The following is an 18,264-nucleotide window of genomic DNA, read 5'->3' on the forward strand; positions in this document are numbered from 1 at the left end:
CACGGTGCCCCTGCAGCGGGGGGCCGGGGGCCGGCGGGGGCGGAGGGAGGGGCGGGCCTTCAACGGGTCTGCGTTCCAGGTCTGGGTCATCGCCGACAAAGTCCAGGGTAGCCACAGCCTGAGCCGGGGAACGGTGTGTCGCCGCACGGGGGTGCAGCCCCTGGAGCCCAGGGGACAGGGCTGGGACTACGGCATCGGGGTGAGCAGGGCCCGGCACCGGGCAGCGGTGCTGGCCTGGGGCTCTGGGCCCAAGGGCTGTTGGATGGGGTGGCATGGGGGGAGGCCCCGGGCAGAGCCCCCCAAGGGTCTGGCCGTCTGGAAGGATGGTCTCTGCCCCTTGAACCCTGGTGGCCCTGGGTGACTCTGCTCTCTCCTTTCAGGGGGGCTGGGATCACCTCTCCGTCCGGGCCAGTGCCACCAGGGCCCCCAGGAGCTTGTCCCAGGAGACGGCCGGCGAGGGGAGCAGGGAGCAGAGCCTCTCCCGCGGGCCCCCGAGGGTGGCCAGCGCCCCGCAGGAGACCCCCGGCCACGTCTGCTGCTGAGGCCGCGTCCCCTCACCTGGAGCAGGTGCGATGTGGGCTTGAAGGACCAAGGTTGACGTGAGCCTTCTTGTCGGGAGCCGGTCTCGTGCCGAACGTGCTGAAACGTGGATCCCGGGAGTGGTGTTGCCACGCCCAGACTCAAGACTCCGCAGGGAACCTGGCCTGAGGTCACGGCCACCTTGGAGGCCCTGAAACAGTCCAGAAATGTGAAGCTCTGTGGACGCTGTGTGTCCCCGACTGCGAAGAGAACATGGGGTGTGGGGTGGGGGCCCCTTTACCCCAGCCTCTCCTGCCTATCCCTTCACCCTCTGCCTCCCACCTTTCCAGGACTGGAGCCTGGAGCTTCCAGGAGCACTGCCCCTGGGGAAGAGAGCCTTTGAAGGAGCACCCTGAGCCAGGGACGTCCCCAGACGGTGTTGGGGCCCTGTCCCCCCCAAAGAAAAATGGCTGTGGGGCTCAGGGCAGTTTTTCCTGGGCCTGATCAGTTCTCAGAGCAGGACACGAAAATAGGGTTTCATTTCAGAAGTTAAGGAAGGAGTTGAAAGGTTGGAAATAAATGCTGGAGAGGAGCGTCTTCTTCCCTGGGTGGGCCGGGCCCTCCTGGGGTGGTCGGAGGATGGAGGGGCCGCCCGAGGCTGGGAGAAGCTGTCCAAGCGCAGAATCACCGTCATCATCGGCCCTCCGCCAGCCCTTCCCCAGGCAGGGTTGGGGGCCGGGGGCTCATTTTACGTCAGATCTTGTTGCAGGGGGTGGGGCGGGTGGAGACCAGTGCCTCCCAAGCGGCCCCGCTCCCAGCTGGCAGCTTCTCAGCTGCCTTTTATCAGAAAAAGGCCCCATTTGGTGAAGTCTCAAGTTTGCATCCCACAACCGGACACTTTGCCCAGGGGTCATCACAGCCCACGTCCCGTCTCTGCTCCTCTTGAGATGGGACAAGCTGCCCACCAGGTGCCTGGAGTTCCCGTCAGGAGGGCTCGGCTGTGCGTGGCTTTGCAGTGCGCAGCGGACTCTAAGGATGTCCCCCTTGGGGTCCCCTCCCGAGGGGCACTGGAGGGAGCCAGTGGCCCCTGCCTTTGCTGTGTCTCCTCCAGGTGGGACTGGGAGGCGTGAGCCTGGGGCAGAGTGCACCCCAGTGCAGCGCGTGAAGGGCCAGGTGGGGCGGCGCCCTCCTGTCTGTTTATACTCATTGATGTCGGGTTTCTGGGAGCAGGCATCATGGTTTGGTCTATGGCAGTGCCCTGTCCTTCTGCTGTGACTTGCGGGTTCCACCCTGCCCTCTCTCCAGGGCGACTGTGTCCCCTCCTTGCTGACCTGCTCAGCATCGGAACCACCTCGATTCCTCAGATGCTTTATTCAATAAAAACTTCGGCCAGAGTGTCGAGGACGCGATATTTTTTACTGCTGCACTATGATTAAAATGCACAGTTCCCCACCCGTTCAAGCATGGGGTAAAAGGAGCATGAAATCTTTTATTCTGTTTTCGTTAGTACTTTGAAGAGGCCATTAGGAAAAATAAAAGCAAATTGGGATCAGTTAAGAAACATTTTCACCATAATTACAACAGAGGCACTGGTCATTCAGTTCCAGGTAGGTCTTCCCTACAGAAAAGTCGCAGTTCTGGTTTCTCTGCCGCTGGCAAGCTCACGCAGGTCCGGTCTGCAGGTGGGTCCATGGCCCCAGGTGCCAGCTGGGTGGCCCGTGTTCAGAGTGTGTGAGTCTCTGACTTTAGGAAATGCACAGCCTGGAGAGGTCGGGCAGGGCCTCCTCGCAGGACAGAAGCATCCAGCTTGGGCTTGCTGTCCAAGACGAGGGTCGACAGAGCAGACCCGGCAGCAGGCTCAGCAGACCTGTCCCTTCACCACCTCCCTCCCCATATTCAACAACCCAAACCTGGACTGGGACCTTTAAGCCTCCTTCGTGATGTGGGCACAGGGCAGGCAAGTGCCCTCCAGCCTCGGGTGGAAAACACTGGACATCTGGGCCCAGGTGACCCTCTGGGAAGCAGAGGGAGTGCAGGTGCCAGTTTGGGACAGAGAGGCAGAGTCACAAAGCCTGTCGTCCTGCAAGGTGGTGACCCACAGGCCCCGGTCACCAGGCATGGTCTCCTGGACAGAGCCTCTGCTGGGCAGCCCCCACCCTGTGCTTTCAGCCCAGTTTGCCGGCTCATTCAGCAAGTTCAGGGATGCGCTGAGCCCTGCCCTGGCCTCAGCTCAGCCAGAACAAGAGCCCCAGGCTTGCAGCCCTCCCCTTCCTGTGTTCCAGGTGGCAGGCCACCCACAACATGGGGTGTGTGGGCCACATCCGTCCCAAGCTTGGAGTCACCCTTAATCTCAGCTCCCATTGGTGGACCCCCTGACCACTGACCTTTCTGAGTGGCCACTCCTGGGGGACAGGCCAGGAGCATCTGGGGTCCCCTGACCCATGCTGAAGGTCGGTTAGGGCAATGGGGCTGGGACCAGACCAGGCCTCCCAGGGCTGCCTTCCAGAGGGCCTGGCCTTGGGGCCTGGTGGCCAGAGTGTGTGTGTGTGCGGGACGGGGGGTGCGGAGGGATGGGGGTGCTGGCTGCTGTCTGACCTGGAAAGTTGGGACTGAAGCACCTAACGGCTGTTTCCAGGGGTGCCACCTGCTGCCCCTGATGAGGCCAGGGCTGATGCCAAGCCGGTGGGGCGTTAAGTGGGCAGTGCCGGGACTGCCGGGGTGAGAGGGTAAGGCTGTGCATCGAGGATGGGTCCTTGGCTGTGGCAGCCCCGCTCCCGGCCCGGCTCAGCCTCCACCCACAGTGCCCAGAAGGGGCCCGGCCCCCGAGGGCTCTGGGACAGATCAGGGCACAGGGGACCCGGCCCCATGTGCCAGGCCAACCACAGCCTCTCTGCAGCCCCTGTGGCTGGGGTCCTGTCTGAGCTGCCAAGTGCCCTGTCCCCTCCCCATGTTGGCTGTAGGCCGCCGGACAAGGGAGAGGAGTTGCCAGCAGGGTTGAGAGCAAAGTCACCAAGCCTGTCAGAGCCACCGGGGCAGGAACGCCACAGGAGGAAGTGTGGCCCGAGGCGGTGGGGACCTGCCAAGCTGCCCAGTCCCACCTTTAAGGAGCAGCACCCGGTGGGGGAGGAGAGCCCCTGCCACCCCAGGCTCCTTCCTGCAGAGCCCCACAGGGCCCCCAAGTGCAACCAGGACCAAGGATATCCTGAAGTCTGCCAGACCACCCTCTGCCACTTTCATGGCCACAAATACAAGGAGCTGCAAACCTGGGTGGGACCCCGGGGGCAGGCCCCCTCCCTGCAGGAGATCCCCGGCCGTCAGGGGAATCAGGGCCTAGCAGCCTCTCTCCCTGATCGCGCAGCCCTGTCTCCAGCACCCTCAGCACCAGGCTGCAGACCCTCCACAGTCAGGAGCCCCCACCCGGGAGGAGGGAGCAAAGACCCCAGCCCCTCTCCCTAACAAGGTCCCTTCAGAATTATGGGAGGGACTCTGACTGGGGCTTCTCCCCGACAGACAGACGCGGAACCAGACACTCCAAGCACCTCTGCTCAGCCCCACACCCCCCCAGGGCCATGGGCTTTGTTTGCTCCGTGCCTCAGTTTACCCCCAAACGAGGTTAGGGGGTTAGGGACAGCCCCTCCCTGGGCGGGCCTCAGCAGTGACTGGGGAACTTACCCAAGCAAACCTTTTCTGGAATCTCCCCTCTCCTCGGAGGGGAGAGGATGTAGTGACAAAGGCCGGCCAGCTCCTGCCTAGATGATGACAGAGCAGGTCCAGGGACCTTGCGGAGGTTTGGGCCTCATGCTGCCCAGAGCCGTGGCCTCGACAGGGCCAGTCACCGGTCTTGTCCCTGGGGGCCTGGACATGTCCGGGGAGGCGCGGAGCGTGCAGGGAAACAGAGCCGCGGGGCGCGGAGAGCCCAGGGCCGGGGCGAGCAGGCGGGGCGGCTGACCCGGGCGGCGCGCTAGGAGCCCTCGCGGAAGCTGTGGATCTGCGTGGAGTATTTCTGCAGGTGGCCCTCGGGCGGGGCCTCGGCGGCCCCGAGCGCGGCCCCGAGCGCGCCCCCGGCCGCCTGCTGCTGGTGGTAGTGCTGGTAGAGCTTGGGCCCCGGCCCGTCCAGGCCCGGGAGGCGGCCACTGGACATGGTCAGGATGGTGGCGGTCAGCGACTTGATGTAGTTCTTGGCCAGCGTGAGCGTCTCGATCTTGGAGAGCTTCTTGTCGGCGCGCACGTGCGGGATGACCTCGCGCAGCGCCTGGAAGGCGTTGTTGAGCTTGTGCATGCGCTGTCGCTCGCGCTCGTTGCTCTCCAGCCGCCGCTGGACGCTGCTCTCCCGCCGGCCCCCCGGCCCCGGCCGCCGGCGCCCGCCCTCCGCCCGCGACGCCTGCGCCCGCGACGTCCGGCTCCGCAGAGCTTTGGCCGCGTCCGGCCCCGAGCCCGGCGGCGGCCTGTCGGGCGCCCGCTGCCCTGGGGTGGCCTCTGGGTCTTGCGGGGGCGCCCGGCGCCGGGGGGGCCGGCTCTTGGTCTTCATGGCTCCAGACTGGTTGTCCTGGGGGTGGTGGCTCTGAGTGGGGGCCGCCTTTGGAGCTGAAAGCCAGAACACAGGCCACTCCGCGGTCACTCGGAAGGCCAGTGCACGCTCAGGGCAGCCGTCCCCAATGGCAGCTGACCACTTGGTGCACAGTGACCCCAGGGTCCTTCCCATTCACCCGCGGCGCCCTGAGCTGACACCCCCTCCCACCCTCCCATGCCCCTGTTTGACCTCACACTGATCGCTCAGACCTTTCCCTCATCTCGTGGTCCCCTCTCCCCCGGGTGACATGTATTGACCCCTGGACCTTTCTCTTGCCCCATGCCCCTCACTGCCGCCTGAGTGCCTCCTGAGCTTAGATGGCCACTGACACTTTGCTGAGACCACCCAGAGGTGCGGCCCCATCCTAGCGCAGGGCAGCCCCCCTACCCGAGGCTGTACTGCCTCCTGTTTGCCCGGATGGACAGGCACCAACTCTGGCCACCAAACTCACCGTCCTACCCCACCGGACGTCACACGTGCAGGGACAACGCTAGTGCCAGAATGGCTGTGGACGTGAGGCAGCTGTCGGAGGCCAGAGGTGGACAGTGGCTAGAGCCCGCAGCGGTCCCCAGGCCCCCCACGTGGATGGCCGCGGCCAGGGCTCCTGACCCGAACCCCCACTCAGGTCTCCCTCCAGACCCCACCCGGTTCTGCCCCAGGGTCCTCTCCCCGCCGCCCCACCCGCACCCCCACCCCGTTACCTGAGGATCTGTGGCCGCACGCGCTGGGGCTGCCCACGGGGGACAAGGACACGTCGCTTTAGGCGCCCCGGGCGGGGCTGCGGCCGCATGTAAATGAGCCCGTGGGGCGGGCGCGGGGCGGGGCCAGAGTCCGCGCATCCCCGCCCCGCGGCTGGGGCTGGGGCGCACCTGCGGGCTCAGGACCTGCGGCCACCTCCCCGCCCCGCGAAGGGTCCCCGGGCCGCCTCCCCGCCCGGCGGAGCTCAGGCCCCGGAGCCCGTTCCGCAGAGCGGGAGACTGAGGTCTCGCTTCGAGCCCGCCGGCGCGGAGAGGAAGCACCTGGCCGCCGCTCCTGGCCTTGGGGTTAAGGCGCAGAACATGCAGCCAAAGTCAGATTCGTGGAAAAGCCGTTTTGCAGTAAAACCGGTTTCTCGAACGCGCAGCGGCCACAGCCCTGAAGAGCAGTAGTCCAGGCACCCCCGCACCCTCACCCCGCGTTTCGGGGGGACCCTGCAGCACCGCGGGCTGGGGAACCCGCCCCTCCACGCCCTCGGCGGCGCCGGTCCAGGTGCGAGTGGGCGGAGCCCTGCCCCGGGAGCACCTGGTCGGCCGCCTGTGGGCAGCTCATCGGTTTTAGGAGATCTCCAGGGGCGGAGGCAGCTTGAGCTCAAAACCCGCTGCCACTTCCCCCCACCCCCACCCCCCACCCCCGCCTCAGTTTCCTCACCTTTGACCGGCGCACTAAAAGGTGCTAAAAGCAGCAACTGCTCAGGGGGTCTTGGGGGCTGATGGGAGGCACCGGGAGTGCAGGTAGTACCGGCAGGGCACCCACTCGCGTCGCGCAGGCCCAGGGTCGCCGCTGTCCCCGCACTTCCCCGACACGACCGCTCGCTGCCCGTCTAGCACTCTCTGAAAGCGGGATCACAGGTTTCCTCCATCTGCTCCCCAAGGGTCACTCCGCAGGGGGTGGAACCTGAGCGGGGGTCAGGCCCCTGCTTTGGTACAAGGAGGCCCATGTCCCTGCTCGTGACAGCTCGGTCCAGGACAGCAAGGAGGGGGCCCCTCAGGGCACAGAAAGGCTGGTGTTGAGCTGATTAGCCTCTGGGCCTAGAGCTCCTTGGAGGCTGGATTTCAGAAATGAAAATGCTTCTGAAATTCATCAGGAGGTGCAAAGGCTCTGAATTAGATACACTTCAGGACGGCACAAACAGTTCATGCTGGTTTTCATTAGTGATTATACAAATCTTTGCGTTCTCTGGAGCGTGGGGGTCAGGGAGGGGTAGGTCTGTCACAGAAAAGGGCATCCAATCTCTAGAGACCAGGGCAGTGAGTGACCTAGGGCTGCAGGTTCCAAGCACCCACGGCGCGGCAGTGCCAGGCCACCCACCCCAAGCCTTACACCATGGATAAACCACAGAATCAATGCAGCAACAGAGTTTATAAATATATAACTATATTTATTTTGAATATTAAATAGTTTTTAAATTACAAGCAATTTATTGAATCACACTATGCATCAATGTACAGTAAAAATCTTACAATTTAAAAATGTACACAATTTAAACCAAAAGTTCGTTAACTGTTATATTGCCGTGAACCTCTTACGACCGTGTGTAAGCGCAACCAGGGAAACCTCAGAGGTGGGATGGTCCCATGGGTCCTCATCCGCAGCTGGAATGAAGCAGGGGACAGTCAGAGCGGTCTGTTATGAAGGTCTAACTACGCCTGTGCCAACTTGAACTTAACCATGTTCCAGCCACTCAAATAACAGATTGTTGCTGATTCAATACTGTCAACACATCTTTTAAGAATTTATTCATATACTAAAGAGAGTTTTCCTTTTTGATAGCCAAAACTTGAGCCAACCCCATTACTACTTAGGGACGTTGTTTTTGAGATTTACACCTGAAGTAACTGTGTATACCCATTCTTATTTTAAGGCTACTTCTCATAAGGCTGATTATCTGGAAGCCCCTTGTAACTGGGGCCTAGCATCTGCAGCCTCACGCTTGGTTCGCTTCTGGAATTTTCAGATGACAGGCTGAGTAGAGTAAGACCAGAAGTTGCCTCCCTTGCGCCCAGGCCCTCGGGACAAACGTGCGGTACGTCATTAACCCCACAGAAACCCTACGGAAAGTGTTAACAAAAGGAAGAGGTTTTGAAAGGCGTTTTACGGCAGCAAGACATACAAAGGCTTTTCTTAGATAAACCCACTTCCATAGAAACAATCGCCTGTACATTTAAAAATAGAACAGATGCCCCCTTCTCCATTCAGCTTCCTGGAGCTTCTGCACCCTTAAGATGGATGGCTTCTTACCCAGACGCACAGTCCAGGTTTCAGAAGGATTTTGGGGGGAGCACTTTTTCTACATTTCTCTTTCTGGCTTATGACGGAGTCATTTGATAACACAAATTAACATCTAGCTAGGAAGGAGATGAGGGTTAGACTATTTTTACTGTAGGATTTAAGATATGTAAACTCCATCAAAATAAGACAGATCCCAAAGGAGGCCAGGAAATAGAGTTGTGAACCAGGTATGATAAACCTCTCCCACATTACCTAGAGAATTCCACTGATGCTATTTCACTGTGTAACTTTTTAGAACAAGAGCGGTTTGGAAACCCACTACTGGTAACCAACTGAGTGAAAAGAAACTGAATCGAACAACAAAGCACATGCTGACATTTCAAATTAGGGCTGAAAATTTTAATCTACATAATTTCCCGTGTATTGCTTGAGATTTCAAAAGAACATGTTAATGCACATTTATTATAAATATAAAATATTCCCAACCATGCAACACCACACTAAGACCTACTACTCCAAACCCGCCCCCCCCCCCCCCACCCACCAGCTCCCTGTATAAAATGTTTTTGGCAATTCATTATGAGAGTGATATAGGCCTTAAAATAAATCACAATGGGAATTATGTTGTTAAAATCTCCTTAATTATAGTGAAAAATGTACAGCCCCAAAACATCAATAAATTTACCCTGGACTGACTGTAGAAGACGACAATCTATTCTATCCATCTGCCTGATTTTTAGTCATTAGAGCTGAACTCCTTAAACCTATAATTTAAAAAAAACTAGTCTAATTCTCTCGACTTTCTTTCAACCAGGACTGCTGGATGTAAAAACTCAGAAAACTCTGGAAGTCTCCACAGCAAGAAATTGAGAGTTATGACAGTTTTGGCAAAATCACCTCCTAATGCCCTGTTAACTGTTTTCGACACGCCCATCCCAGGGTCCGGCTCTGGCAGTGCTCTGTGTTCACGCCCGGGGAGGGGAAGGGCACTCCTGCCACTGGGAGTCTTCTTGCTCTGGAAAGTTATTGCTAGTATAAAAAGGTAGCGAGCCAGAATTGGTAGGGGAGGTCACAATTTACTACGTAAACTCTAGCCAGTGCACATCTGCATCGGGGGCCCAAGTCTCCGGGACCCACGTCCCACAGCCCCAGCCAGACCTGGAGGGTCATCCCAGCCTCACGCTGGAGTCGGGAAAGCGTGTCAGCACCGGAAACCCCTGGGGTGTGGGGCTGGCGTGCGGGGACTCAGCCCCGAGGCTCCACCTGTACACGTGTGAGCCTCCCTGGCACTGGCTGCCCCGCTGCTGGCAAAGCAGAACTCGAGGACCGCAGAGTGAGGTCAGCGTTTCATTACGAACACCCAACTCCCACCAACATCATGAAGTTGCCCTGGACACTGGTCCTTTCAGAGCAAGGGGAGAACTGGGGGCTTAACGCAGAAGGGAAGGGTCAGTGCAGATGAGCCCAGGGCAGCATCCGGGGGCGACGGCCACTCGGGCCACCCAGGGGCCCGACCAGAAGGATGTGCTGGCTGTGGAGGCTCCTTCGTTGTCCTGTGTCCCTCCTCACGGCTGAGAGATGTAGTGTATCTCCTTGGTTACAAAGACCAGCCACACCTGGACAGGACCATGGTCTGGACTGGTTCTGGGGGATGTGAGAAGCTCAACACCTCAAGGGCACAGACAGAATGAACTCAAACCGTCCTTGGCCCCCAGGGCCCTCCGTGGAGCAGCTTCTACGCTCCTGAAGGAAGGAGTGACCACACAAGGGCCCCGAGGCCACCACTGTCTGCGCTTCTAAGAACCAGGCAGAAGAGTGGGCTCTGCGGGGAAGTGACTCGGGGCCCAGCCAGGAGGAGGCTGCCTGGCCCCTGGGGACAATGGTGGCACCTGGACATTCCAAGCCAGCCAAGCTCTGGGAACCACCTGTTGATTTTTACCAAAAGGGGTTTTTAAAAGTTGGGGGAGAGGCGGGTGGGAAAATCACACGGAGGGGCTGCAAGACCCATCAGCTCCTCAGAGTAGCCTCATCTGCAACAGGGAAAAACCACCTTACAGAGAAGAGACAGAAACGTGTTTCATTCAATCAACGGAACAGAGCAGTCTTTTTGGACTCACCAAAAATATTTCCTATAAGAAGATAAAACACTAACATTCAGAATCATTTATCATTTACGAAAGAGTACCATATGTACAATTCCAACAATTTCTAAAGACAGCATAACACTCAAAGCACTTAAGCTTTACAAGTACCATGCAGAGCAAACTATAAAACAGAAGAAAAAAAAAATCAAACTAGTGGATAGCACCAGCTTGACCTGCCTTATTTTCCTTGAATAATTTAAGATTCTGTACAATACCAGAGACTCTCTGGACATTTATCCACAGTGCGATCACAGAAAGCGATTCGTGATCTCTTTAAAAATAACAAACATGGCTCACAGGTGCCAACTCCCATCGCGGTCCTCGGGGCCCTGCGCACGGACGGGATGCACAGGTGCGGACGTGCAGACACCCCACGTGGGACCCAGAAACCACCCGGAGCCGACAGCCCCCCACGCCGGCCAGGCCTGGGCTTCCTGAGGAGGGCAGGCGTGCAGGCCCTTCCGGTGGGAGGGGTGCCCGGGCGGGGCGGCGCTGGAGGAGCTGGACGAGCCAGGAGACGAGGCCGGGGCCAGGCCTCCCGTGGCGCCGCCCCCCCACCTCCTGAGTCCTGCTCCGCACGCCGGTCAGCAGCTGTCGAGCGGGCAGTGCTGGGCGGCCGGGGACACTGCCGCCGGGAGCAGCCCGGGCCCGCGGTGCCGAGGCATCACCTAGTCCTTCTCTCCATCTTCGCTGCTTCCTATGAGGAGAGAGCAAGCAAAGCTGGGTGTAACCACCGTCAGAGATAAAGAGAGCGTGAACAGCGTCTGAGCGTCACTGCAGAAAGAGGAACTGAAGCTACACGTGTGGCTCTCGGCCACCTGCCCGGCCGCCTGCGCTTCCTGCGGCGGCGGCACCTGCCGGGGTCTCCCGCAGACACATCTGCGCAGCTCACACGCTGTCCGATGTCCATGCTGCGGCCGCAGGAGAAAACCAGCTCTGAGCCCCACAGGTCTGCCCCCGACAGATCATTAGGTCGTGTGCGTTATCTAACTGGCACAATGAAACCCAGGACAAACACAAATAAAAGCTCTTTATATTTCAAAGTTGTTATTTGATCAGCAAACGTCACATCAAAAAGTGTACCTATTAACACTTCTCTTCCAATCTAGTTGTGGGGGATAAAAGAATCCGTATGTTCAGATACCACTACCTCACCGCCCATCACCTCCCCCGGCCTCTGGTGGCACTCGCGGACCAGGACTTAATGGCAAAATCAACATTCCCGGGGAGGGGCCAGAGTGCATGTGGGCTCAAGTCCAAAAAGTCAGGGCCAAGTGTTCTTCAGAGCATGAGGTTTCTGAAGAACTGCTTCTCTCGGGGCGGAAAGGAGAGATGGGGGTTGGGGACTACCAGCAAACAGGGAAAGAGGAGAAGAAAGGTAGGGGAGCAGCCCCCGGCCACCCAGCCCAGCAGGGCAGACAGAGCCGGAAGAGGGGGACGCGGCCCTGGAGCACACCGTGGAGGCTGCGAGCGCTTCGCAGAGACCCGCACAGCCGCCCCCGCCAGCACCGGGAGAGCATCCCACCCTGTGCAGTCGCCCCTCCCCCAGTCTGCACCTTCCTCACCTCCCTGCTCGATGTCCGAGTCTGTGAGGTGCGTGAGAGAGAAGCTGGCGATGCTGGCGGGCGTGATGGAGAACCTGGAGTAGGGCACTGCGTGCGGCCAGCTGGGCTCCACACTCCGGGCCGGCGGCGGCGGGGAGAAGTACTTGGACGTCTGAAGGGAAGGCTTGGAGCTGAGAAGGTGACTCGTCTTTGACAGAAACGGGTCTGGGGAGAAGTCATCATCCCATTCAAAGCCGCCCCCTGGAAGTAAGAAATAAAAGTAACTGTCTGTCCATTGCTTTGTGATGAACAACAGAGGGTGTCCAGGTGGGCTCTGCGGCGCACAGACCACCCCGGGCGCCGACGGCAGAGCTGCCCTCCACCCTCCAGGGTCAGAGAGGGTCGCTGAAAGTGACGTGTGAAGTTATCCTCAAAAACAGTTACATCACACTCATTTTTACTTGCTTCTTACACCTGCCAATGAGGCGAGATACCTTCTTCATCAGTGGAACTTTCGGAATTCATGCACCTGCTCAGGAAGGGGTAGCCTGACGACCGCGCCGGGCTGCTCCGCTCTGGACTCCGTGCCTCCCCTCCGCCGTGGCCCAGCTCTTTGGTCGGGGTCTCCTGAAAAGCCCAACACAAGCTCCCGTCAGCCCACGCCTGCTCTCGGGGGCCCCGGCTGACCAGCTGCGACCTGTTCCTCCCCTCCCCCGTCTCTCCCACGTAACCGGCTCTACATTCCGGGCAGAGGCACAAAGTGGCTCCAGGAGGCCAAGGAGGAGGCGGCGGCAGCAGGCAGGCTGCGGAGGAACGCTGGAGCCAAAGGACACCCAGCCAGCAGCGAATCCACCCGCCCCCACGCCCCGCACACACCCTGCCCCTGGGGTGTTCCGGCTCCAGATGCAGGCAGGGGGGCGTCTTCTGATGCTTAGAAAGAGGAGAGGCAATTCCAGGCTTTCTCCTGCTTTCCTCCTGTTCTCTTGCTCCTACCCCAAGCAGTCCTGGGATGGCACCAACACGGGCGGCAGGCAGCTGCAGTTCTGAGGATGGCGAGCTTCCTCTCCAGCTAGAGGAGCTGTGATCCCACCAGGGGGAGGAGAGCCCCCACGGCCTTTTCCCTCTGCCCTCTCACTGCGCAGCTGCACAGCGTACAGGTAACCCAAATCCCAGCTTTCTGGCTGGAGAATCAAAAAGAGAAGGGCCAAGACACTGGACAGCTCAGGGACTCCATGGGTGGGGGGGGGGGCTCAGGAGAGGGACCCCATCAAGTTGTTTATGAGCTCCCAGCTTACTCCTCACTGCTCAGGGTAGATCTGACCCTAAACAGCACACCAACACATTGAGAACTGAACTGCGGGGAGCCCACTGCCAAGGCCCAGTGTGGCCACGGGTGGCACGTGCACAGGACAGGTTCAAACAGGATGGCAAAGGCTTGTGAGAGGGGACCCCGATCCCCAGAGGGCTGGTTAGAACTTGTGACCTGAACCCAACGGGGTCAATGCCTCTAAGAAGAAAATATCAACATTCTCCATAGAATCTAAACAAGACAGAATCGGATAAAATAATAAGGGCACAACCTAAAATTACTCAGCAAAGAATAAGGAAAACCTGAATTCACAGGAGAAGAGACAATAAGCAGATGCCTATGCCAAGATGTCCTCAGCTGCTAAAATCACCTGACAAAGCCGATTATAAGTGCGCTCCTACAGAGGAGAAGGGGAGCACACTGGGAGTGAACGGGAAAGTCTCAGCAAAAGAACAGATGACAAAAATAACAAAATGCAAGTTTTGGAACAGAAAAATACAGTAACCAAAATTTTAAAACTCACTGGATGGACTCAAGAGCAGGGTGGAGGTGAGAGGACAGAATAGGTGAATGTGAAGTAGACCAGCAGAGATGATCCAATCCGAGCGACAGCGCAAGTGAAGACTGGAGGGAAAGAGAGGAGCAGAGCCTCGGGGCTACATGCCAGGGACACCACCAAGAGGTGCAACACCGGAGTCCCAGAAACAGAGACACAAGAGTGCGGTGGAAAAAAAAGAAATAATGGTGAAACTATATAAGAATCTCAAATATGGTTAAAGACATAAAACTATAGGTTCAGGAAGCTTTGCAAACTTGAAATGAGATAAATACAAAGAAATCCATGCCCGTCATGCAGAAATCCAAAACCATACTACTGAAACCAAAGACAAAGAAAAAACTCCTGAGAGCAGCCAGAGATACTGCTGAAAGAAAAGAACTGTTGCCTCAGAAATCTATGTTGAGAGAAAATATCCTTAAGAAATGAATGTGAAATAAAGACATACTCAGATGAAGAAAAACTAAGAGAATTTGTTCAAAAAAAAAAAAAAAGAAAAGAAAAGAAAAAAAAAAAACCCATACAAACTTCTTCAAACAGAAGGGAAATGATAACAGAAAGGAACCTGGAACATCAGAAATGAAGAAAGAACAGAAGTAACTCTCTGAGTGAGTGCAATCCTGTTCCTCTCTTCTCCTCGGTTTCTTAAAACGTGTCTGATGATTGGAAGTAAAGCACAGGGCGCTGTGTGATGAATAAACATATGACACATCAGACAAGCTGAAGATAAGGGGTGGGGAGGCTGAAGGGCCCACAGGGTACAGAGGTTCCTGCATTCCACTTGAAGTGGTAAAATGCTGATTCTAAGGAGGCTGTGAAAAGTTAAAGTATGTACGTTGTAATCCCAAGAACCACCCTCAAAACTATACTAAGGAAAGATGTACAGTAAAAAATACAACAGACGAAAGGTAATACTAACAACTGTTCAAATTACCCAAAAGAAAGCAAAAAAAGGAAGAAAAGAAAGAAGAACCAGAGGAACAAACAGAAACATGGAATAAAATGGTGCACGTAAATCCAAATACTAATAATTCTATTTAACGTAAGTAGCCTAAAAATACCAATTAAAAGACAGAAAGAACAGATTTTAAATAGATGTTAAAAACCACCTATGTGCTATCCACAAGAAACTACTGTCAAGTGCAGGGGTGCAGGTACACGTAAGGATGGAGAGACATCACGTGAATACTAATCAAACGAAAGCTGGAGCAGCTTTATGAACATCACACAAAGGAATAAAAAACGACACTATATGATGACAAAAGGTCAATTTGCCAAGAAAATACAATAATCTTAAATGTGTACGCAGCTAACAACAGAACTACAAAACAGATGAAGCAAAAACTGACAGAAATGAAAAGGGAAACAGACAAATCCATTATTACAGCTGGAGAATTCAACAGGTCTCTCTCAGTGAGACAGAACAAGTAGACAGAAAAATCAGCAACAATACAGAGGAAATGAACAAGCAACTGCAACTGACATTTACAGAACAGTCCGCCCACCAGAAGCAAAATACACACTCTTTCAGGTGCACATGGGATGTTCACCAAGACAGACCATATCCTGGCCCTACAACAAAACAACACATGTGCAGGAATTGAAACCCTAAAAATATGGTCTCTGACCAAAATGGAATTACACTAGAAATCAACAGCAGAAAGCTAAAAAACAAACAAACAAAAAACCTCCAACCCTTGGAAACTAAACAATATTTTTATACATAATCTATGGGTCAAAGGAAAAATCTCAAGGAAAATCGGAAAATGTTTTGAACTGAATGAAAATACAACCTATTAAAATTTGTGGGATGCAGTTAAACTAGCATACAGAGGGAAATTTATTGCATTAAGTGCTAATATTAGAAAGAAGAAAGGTCTCAAATCCTAAGCTTCTACCTTAAGTCTAGAAAAGAAGAGCAAAATAAACCCAAAGCAAGCAGAAGGAAAGACATGATAAAGCAGAAACTGATAAAATTAAAAAGAAAATAAAGAAAAAAATTCCATGAAACCAAAAGCAGTTCTTTGGAGAGATCAATAAATCTACACCAACACATGAGGGGGTTCGGGGCACTGAGCCCTGCACAGTGTAATATCCGCCTAGAACTTCACAGCCGGCCGGCGATGTCCGAGGTTCCACACCCAGATTCAACCGACACTGCACCATGTAGTATTTAGTAGGTATTTAGTGAAAATAATCCACACATAAGTGGACCTGCACTATTCAAACCTATGTCATTCAAGGGTCAACTGTAACTTTCCACCTCATTCTATGAGACTAGCATTACACTGATACCAAAACCAAAGACTGTGCCAAGGCAAAACCAGCCAAATAGTCAAACACCCCCCAAAACCACAGACCTCATGCAAACAGACACAAAAATCCTCAACAACATATCAGCAAATCAAATCTGGCAACATATAACAAGAATAAAACCTTCCAACACCAAGTAGGCTTTACATTCCAGGAATGCAAGGCTGACTACTGAAAATCAATGTAATGTAACAGATTAACATACTAACAGAAGAAGAACCACATTCCTATCAACTGATGTATAAAATGCATTTGACAAAATTCAGCATCCATTCAGGATAAAAATTTTCTTAAACTAAGAATTGAAGAGAATCTTCTTAATTTGACAAAATGCATCTACAAAAATCCTACATAATAATCAATGGTCAAGGACTGGGTGCTTTTCTCGTAAGGTCGGGTTCAAAGTCAGGATGTCTATTCCCATCACCCCTATTCAACACTGTACTGGAAGTCCTGGCTAGTGTAATAAGGCAAGAAAAAGAAGTGAAAGAGATAGTTTAGAAAAGAATAAACAAACCTGTCCCTATTTGCAGGCAACATGATTGCGTAGAAAACCACACAGAATTTGAAAACAAAACAAAACAAATTTCCTAGAACTAAGAAGTCAGTAGAGCAGGATACAAAGTCAACATATAAAAGTCAATTACATTTCTATACACTGGCAAGGAGCCAATGGAAATCCAAATTTAAAAATCACCTTTTATATTAGCTCCTCAAGAAATGAAATACTTAGGTATAAATCTAACAAAACACAAAGAGGACCTGTCTGCTGAAAACTACAAAACACTAAGAAAAACTAAATGGAGAGACACACTGTGTTCATGAGTTGAAAGGCTCATCACAGTAAAGATGTCAATTCTCCCCAAACTGATGTACAGATTTTATGCAATTCCCAGTAGAATATTTTTGTGAACACAGAAAAGCAGCACACAGGCCCCCCAGGCCCCCGTCTGCCCCAGGACAGGCAGTCCACCTCCCAGGCTCTGGGGGCGCCTTGGCTGTACAACTACGACCCTGGCGTCCCAAGCATGGTTCTGCACAGCTCCAAGCCCACACTGCCGAGCCCTGGCCCCGTCATTATAGTGACGGCCGCAGTGATGCACGGGACTGAGCTCAGAGCTCATCTGCCCTGTGACAGGCTGGACGGCAGCCACGCGTCACGTTAATTGCACATAAGCATCATCGTCCACTGTTTTGGCCTTGAGAACCCTGTGCGTCTGGAAGGGGCAGTGCAGGAGCTGAGGGCCAAACACCCCAGCAGGCTCACTTTAGGGCCCATGAGATGCACATGGGAGACCACCGCTGCGTGGGGACGCTAAGGAGACCCTGTGCGTGAAGTGCCGGCACCCAGACTGCTTGCTCGCTGGGCTGTGATTTCACGAGAAAGTTGCTTTACACATGGTTAAGTGTTCACCAAGCATCTGCTGAACCAACAGTGAAGTAACCAAGGCCCAGAGCTGCGAAAACCCAGGAGCACTCAGTCAAAAACTCTGGAGTGAAGGTATTTAAACTACTTAGAAAGGAAACTACCTCAAAACAAGCTCATTGCGCTGCAAGAGCAGGAGAAAATCTACCAGCCACCAGCCTGAACCAGCGGGTGGGTAGTTGTTACTCCACGGAAACTGCACGGGACACATGAGAAAACTAACTGGAGATTACAGAAAGATTCTCAGGACTTCATTTTGGACTTCACCCGCTTTCCGACTTTCTCTATGACACTGACTTGCTTCTCAAATCTCACATTTCACACCTGATTTCTGCACCTTCATTCTCACGCCTGAGCCTCGCTCTTATGCAATTTCTGCACTGTCTTCTGAAGCCATCAAAACATCACAACGTCGCCATGCGCGTGCAGCCCTTCCATAGCCCAGACGGAGGCTTCCACGGGAGCTGAGTCCATCTCACTGCTCAACTAGACCCCCAGACACCTCCCCCGCCCCCGTCCACGCTGCTTACAACACACACGTCATCCCTCCTACAGGTCGTCTACTCCGTGGTGACGTGTCGCACAATTCAAGTTCACGGAGAAGGTGGGGAAAGGGATATGTGAATCTGAACGACGGATAACAGAACACAAAATCTTGGACCAGGTGACCCCTTCTCTCTTCCATTCTCAGTAAAAAAAAAATGGCAAACCATGCTCCTAGGCTCCCTGAGCTCTCAGACTGGAGCGGGGGTGTGTATCCGCTTCCTGGGCTCTCTCACAGCTCTGATACATTGAGGGTGGGTCCTGGACTCTACTTTTCCTTTCTCCAAACACTTACCTACCTCTAAGCTCCCTGCCCCACATGCTGTAGTTCAAATGTGGCGGTTTAATGAGT

General features: G+C 54.8%; 3 protein-coding genes across 9 annotated transcripts in view; 1 reads left to right on the forward strand and 2 right to left on the reverse strand.

The window, feature by feature from the left end:
* TECPR1 (tectonin beta-propeller repeat containing 1) overlaps positions 1-2,634 on the forward strand; it is a 28,378-nt gene extending 25,744 nt beyond the window's left edge. Inside the window, exons 24-25 of the mRNA XM_057696031.1 lie at positions 80-199; positions 381-2,634. Of these exons, the coding sequence (XP_057552014.1) occupies positions 80-199; positions 381-542 (282 nt within the window). The 3' untranslated portion in view covers positions 543-2,634. The remainder of the gene's footprint in view (positions 1-79; positions 200-380) is intronic.
* Positions 2,635-4,480: 1,846 nt separating this feature from the next.
* BHLHA15 (basic helix-loop-helix family member a15) lies at positions 4,481-5,047 on the reverse strand. The gene has a single exon (XM_057696039.1). The coding sequence runs from the start codon at positions 5,045-5,047 to the stop codon at positions 4,481-4,483; it is 567 nt and encodes a 188-aa protein (XP_057552022.1).
* A 2,195-nt stretch (positions 5,048-7,242) lies between these two features.
* Positions 7,243-18,264, reverse strand: part of LMTK2 (lemur tyrosine kinase 2) — a 168,642-nt gene continuing 157,620 nt past the window's right edge. For all 7 annotated transcript variants that reach the window (XM_057695466.1, XM_057695465.1, XM_057695467.1 and 4 more), the window contains 3 exons: positions 12,260-12,392; positions 11,787-12,026; positions 7,243-10,918 (listed from right to left, as the gene is read on the reverse strand). In XM_057695466.1, the coding sequence (XP_057551449.1) occupies positions 10,890-10,918; positions 11,787-12,026; positions 12,260-12,392 (402 nt within the window). In that variant the 3' untranslated portion in view covers positions 7,243-10,889. The remainder of the gene's footprint in view (positions 10,919-11,786; positions 12,027-12,259; positions 12,393-18,264) is intronic.

The sequence above is a fragment of the Hippopotamus amphibius genome, chromosome 9 (genome assembly GCF_030028045.1).
Source record: "Hippopotamus amphibius kiboko isolate mHipAmp2 chromosome 9, mHipAmp2.hap2, whole genome shotgun sequence".
Classification (NCBI taxonomy): domain Eukaryota; kingdom Metazoa; phylum Chordata; class Mammalia; order Artiodactyla; family Hippopotamidae; genus Hippopotamus; species Hippopotamus amphibius.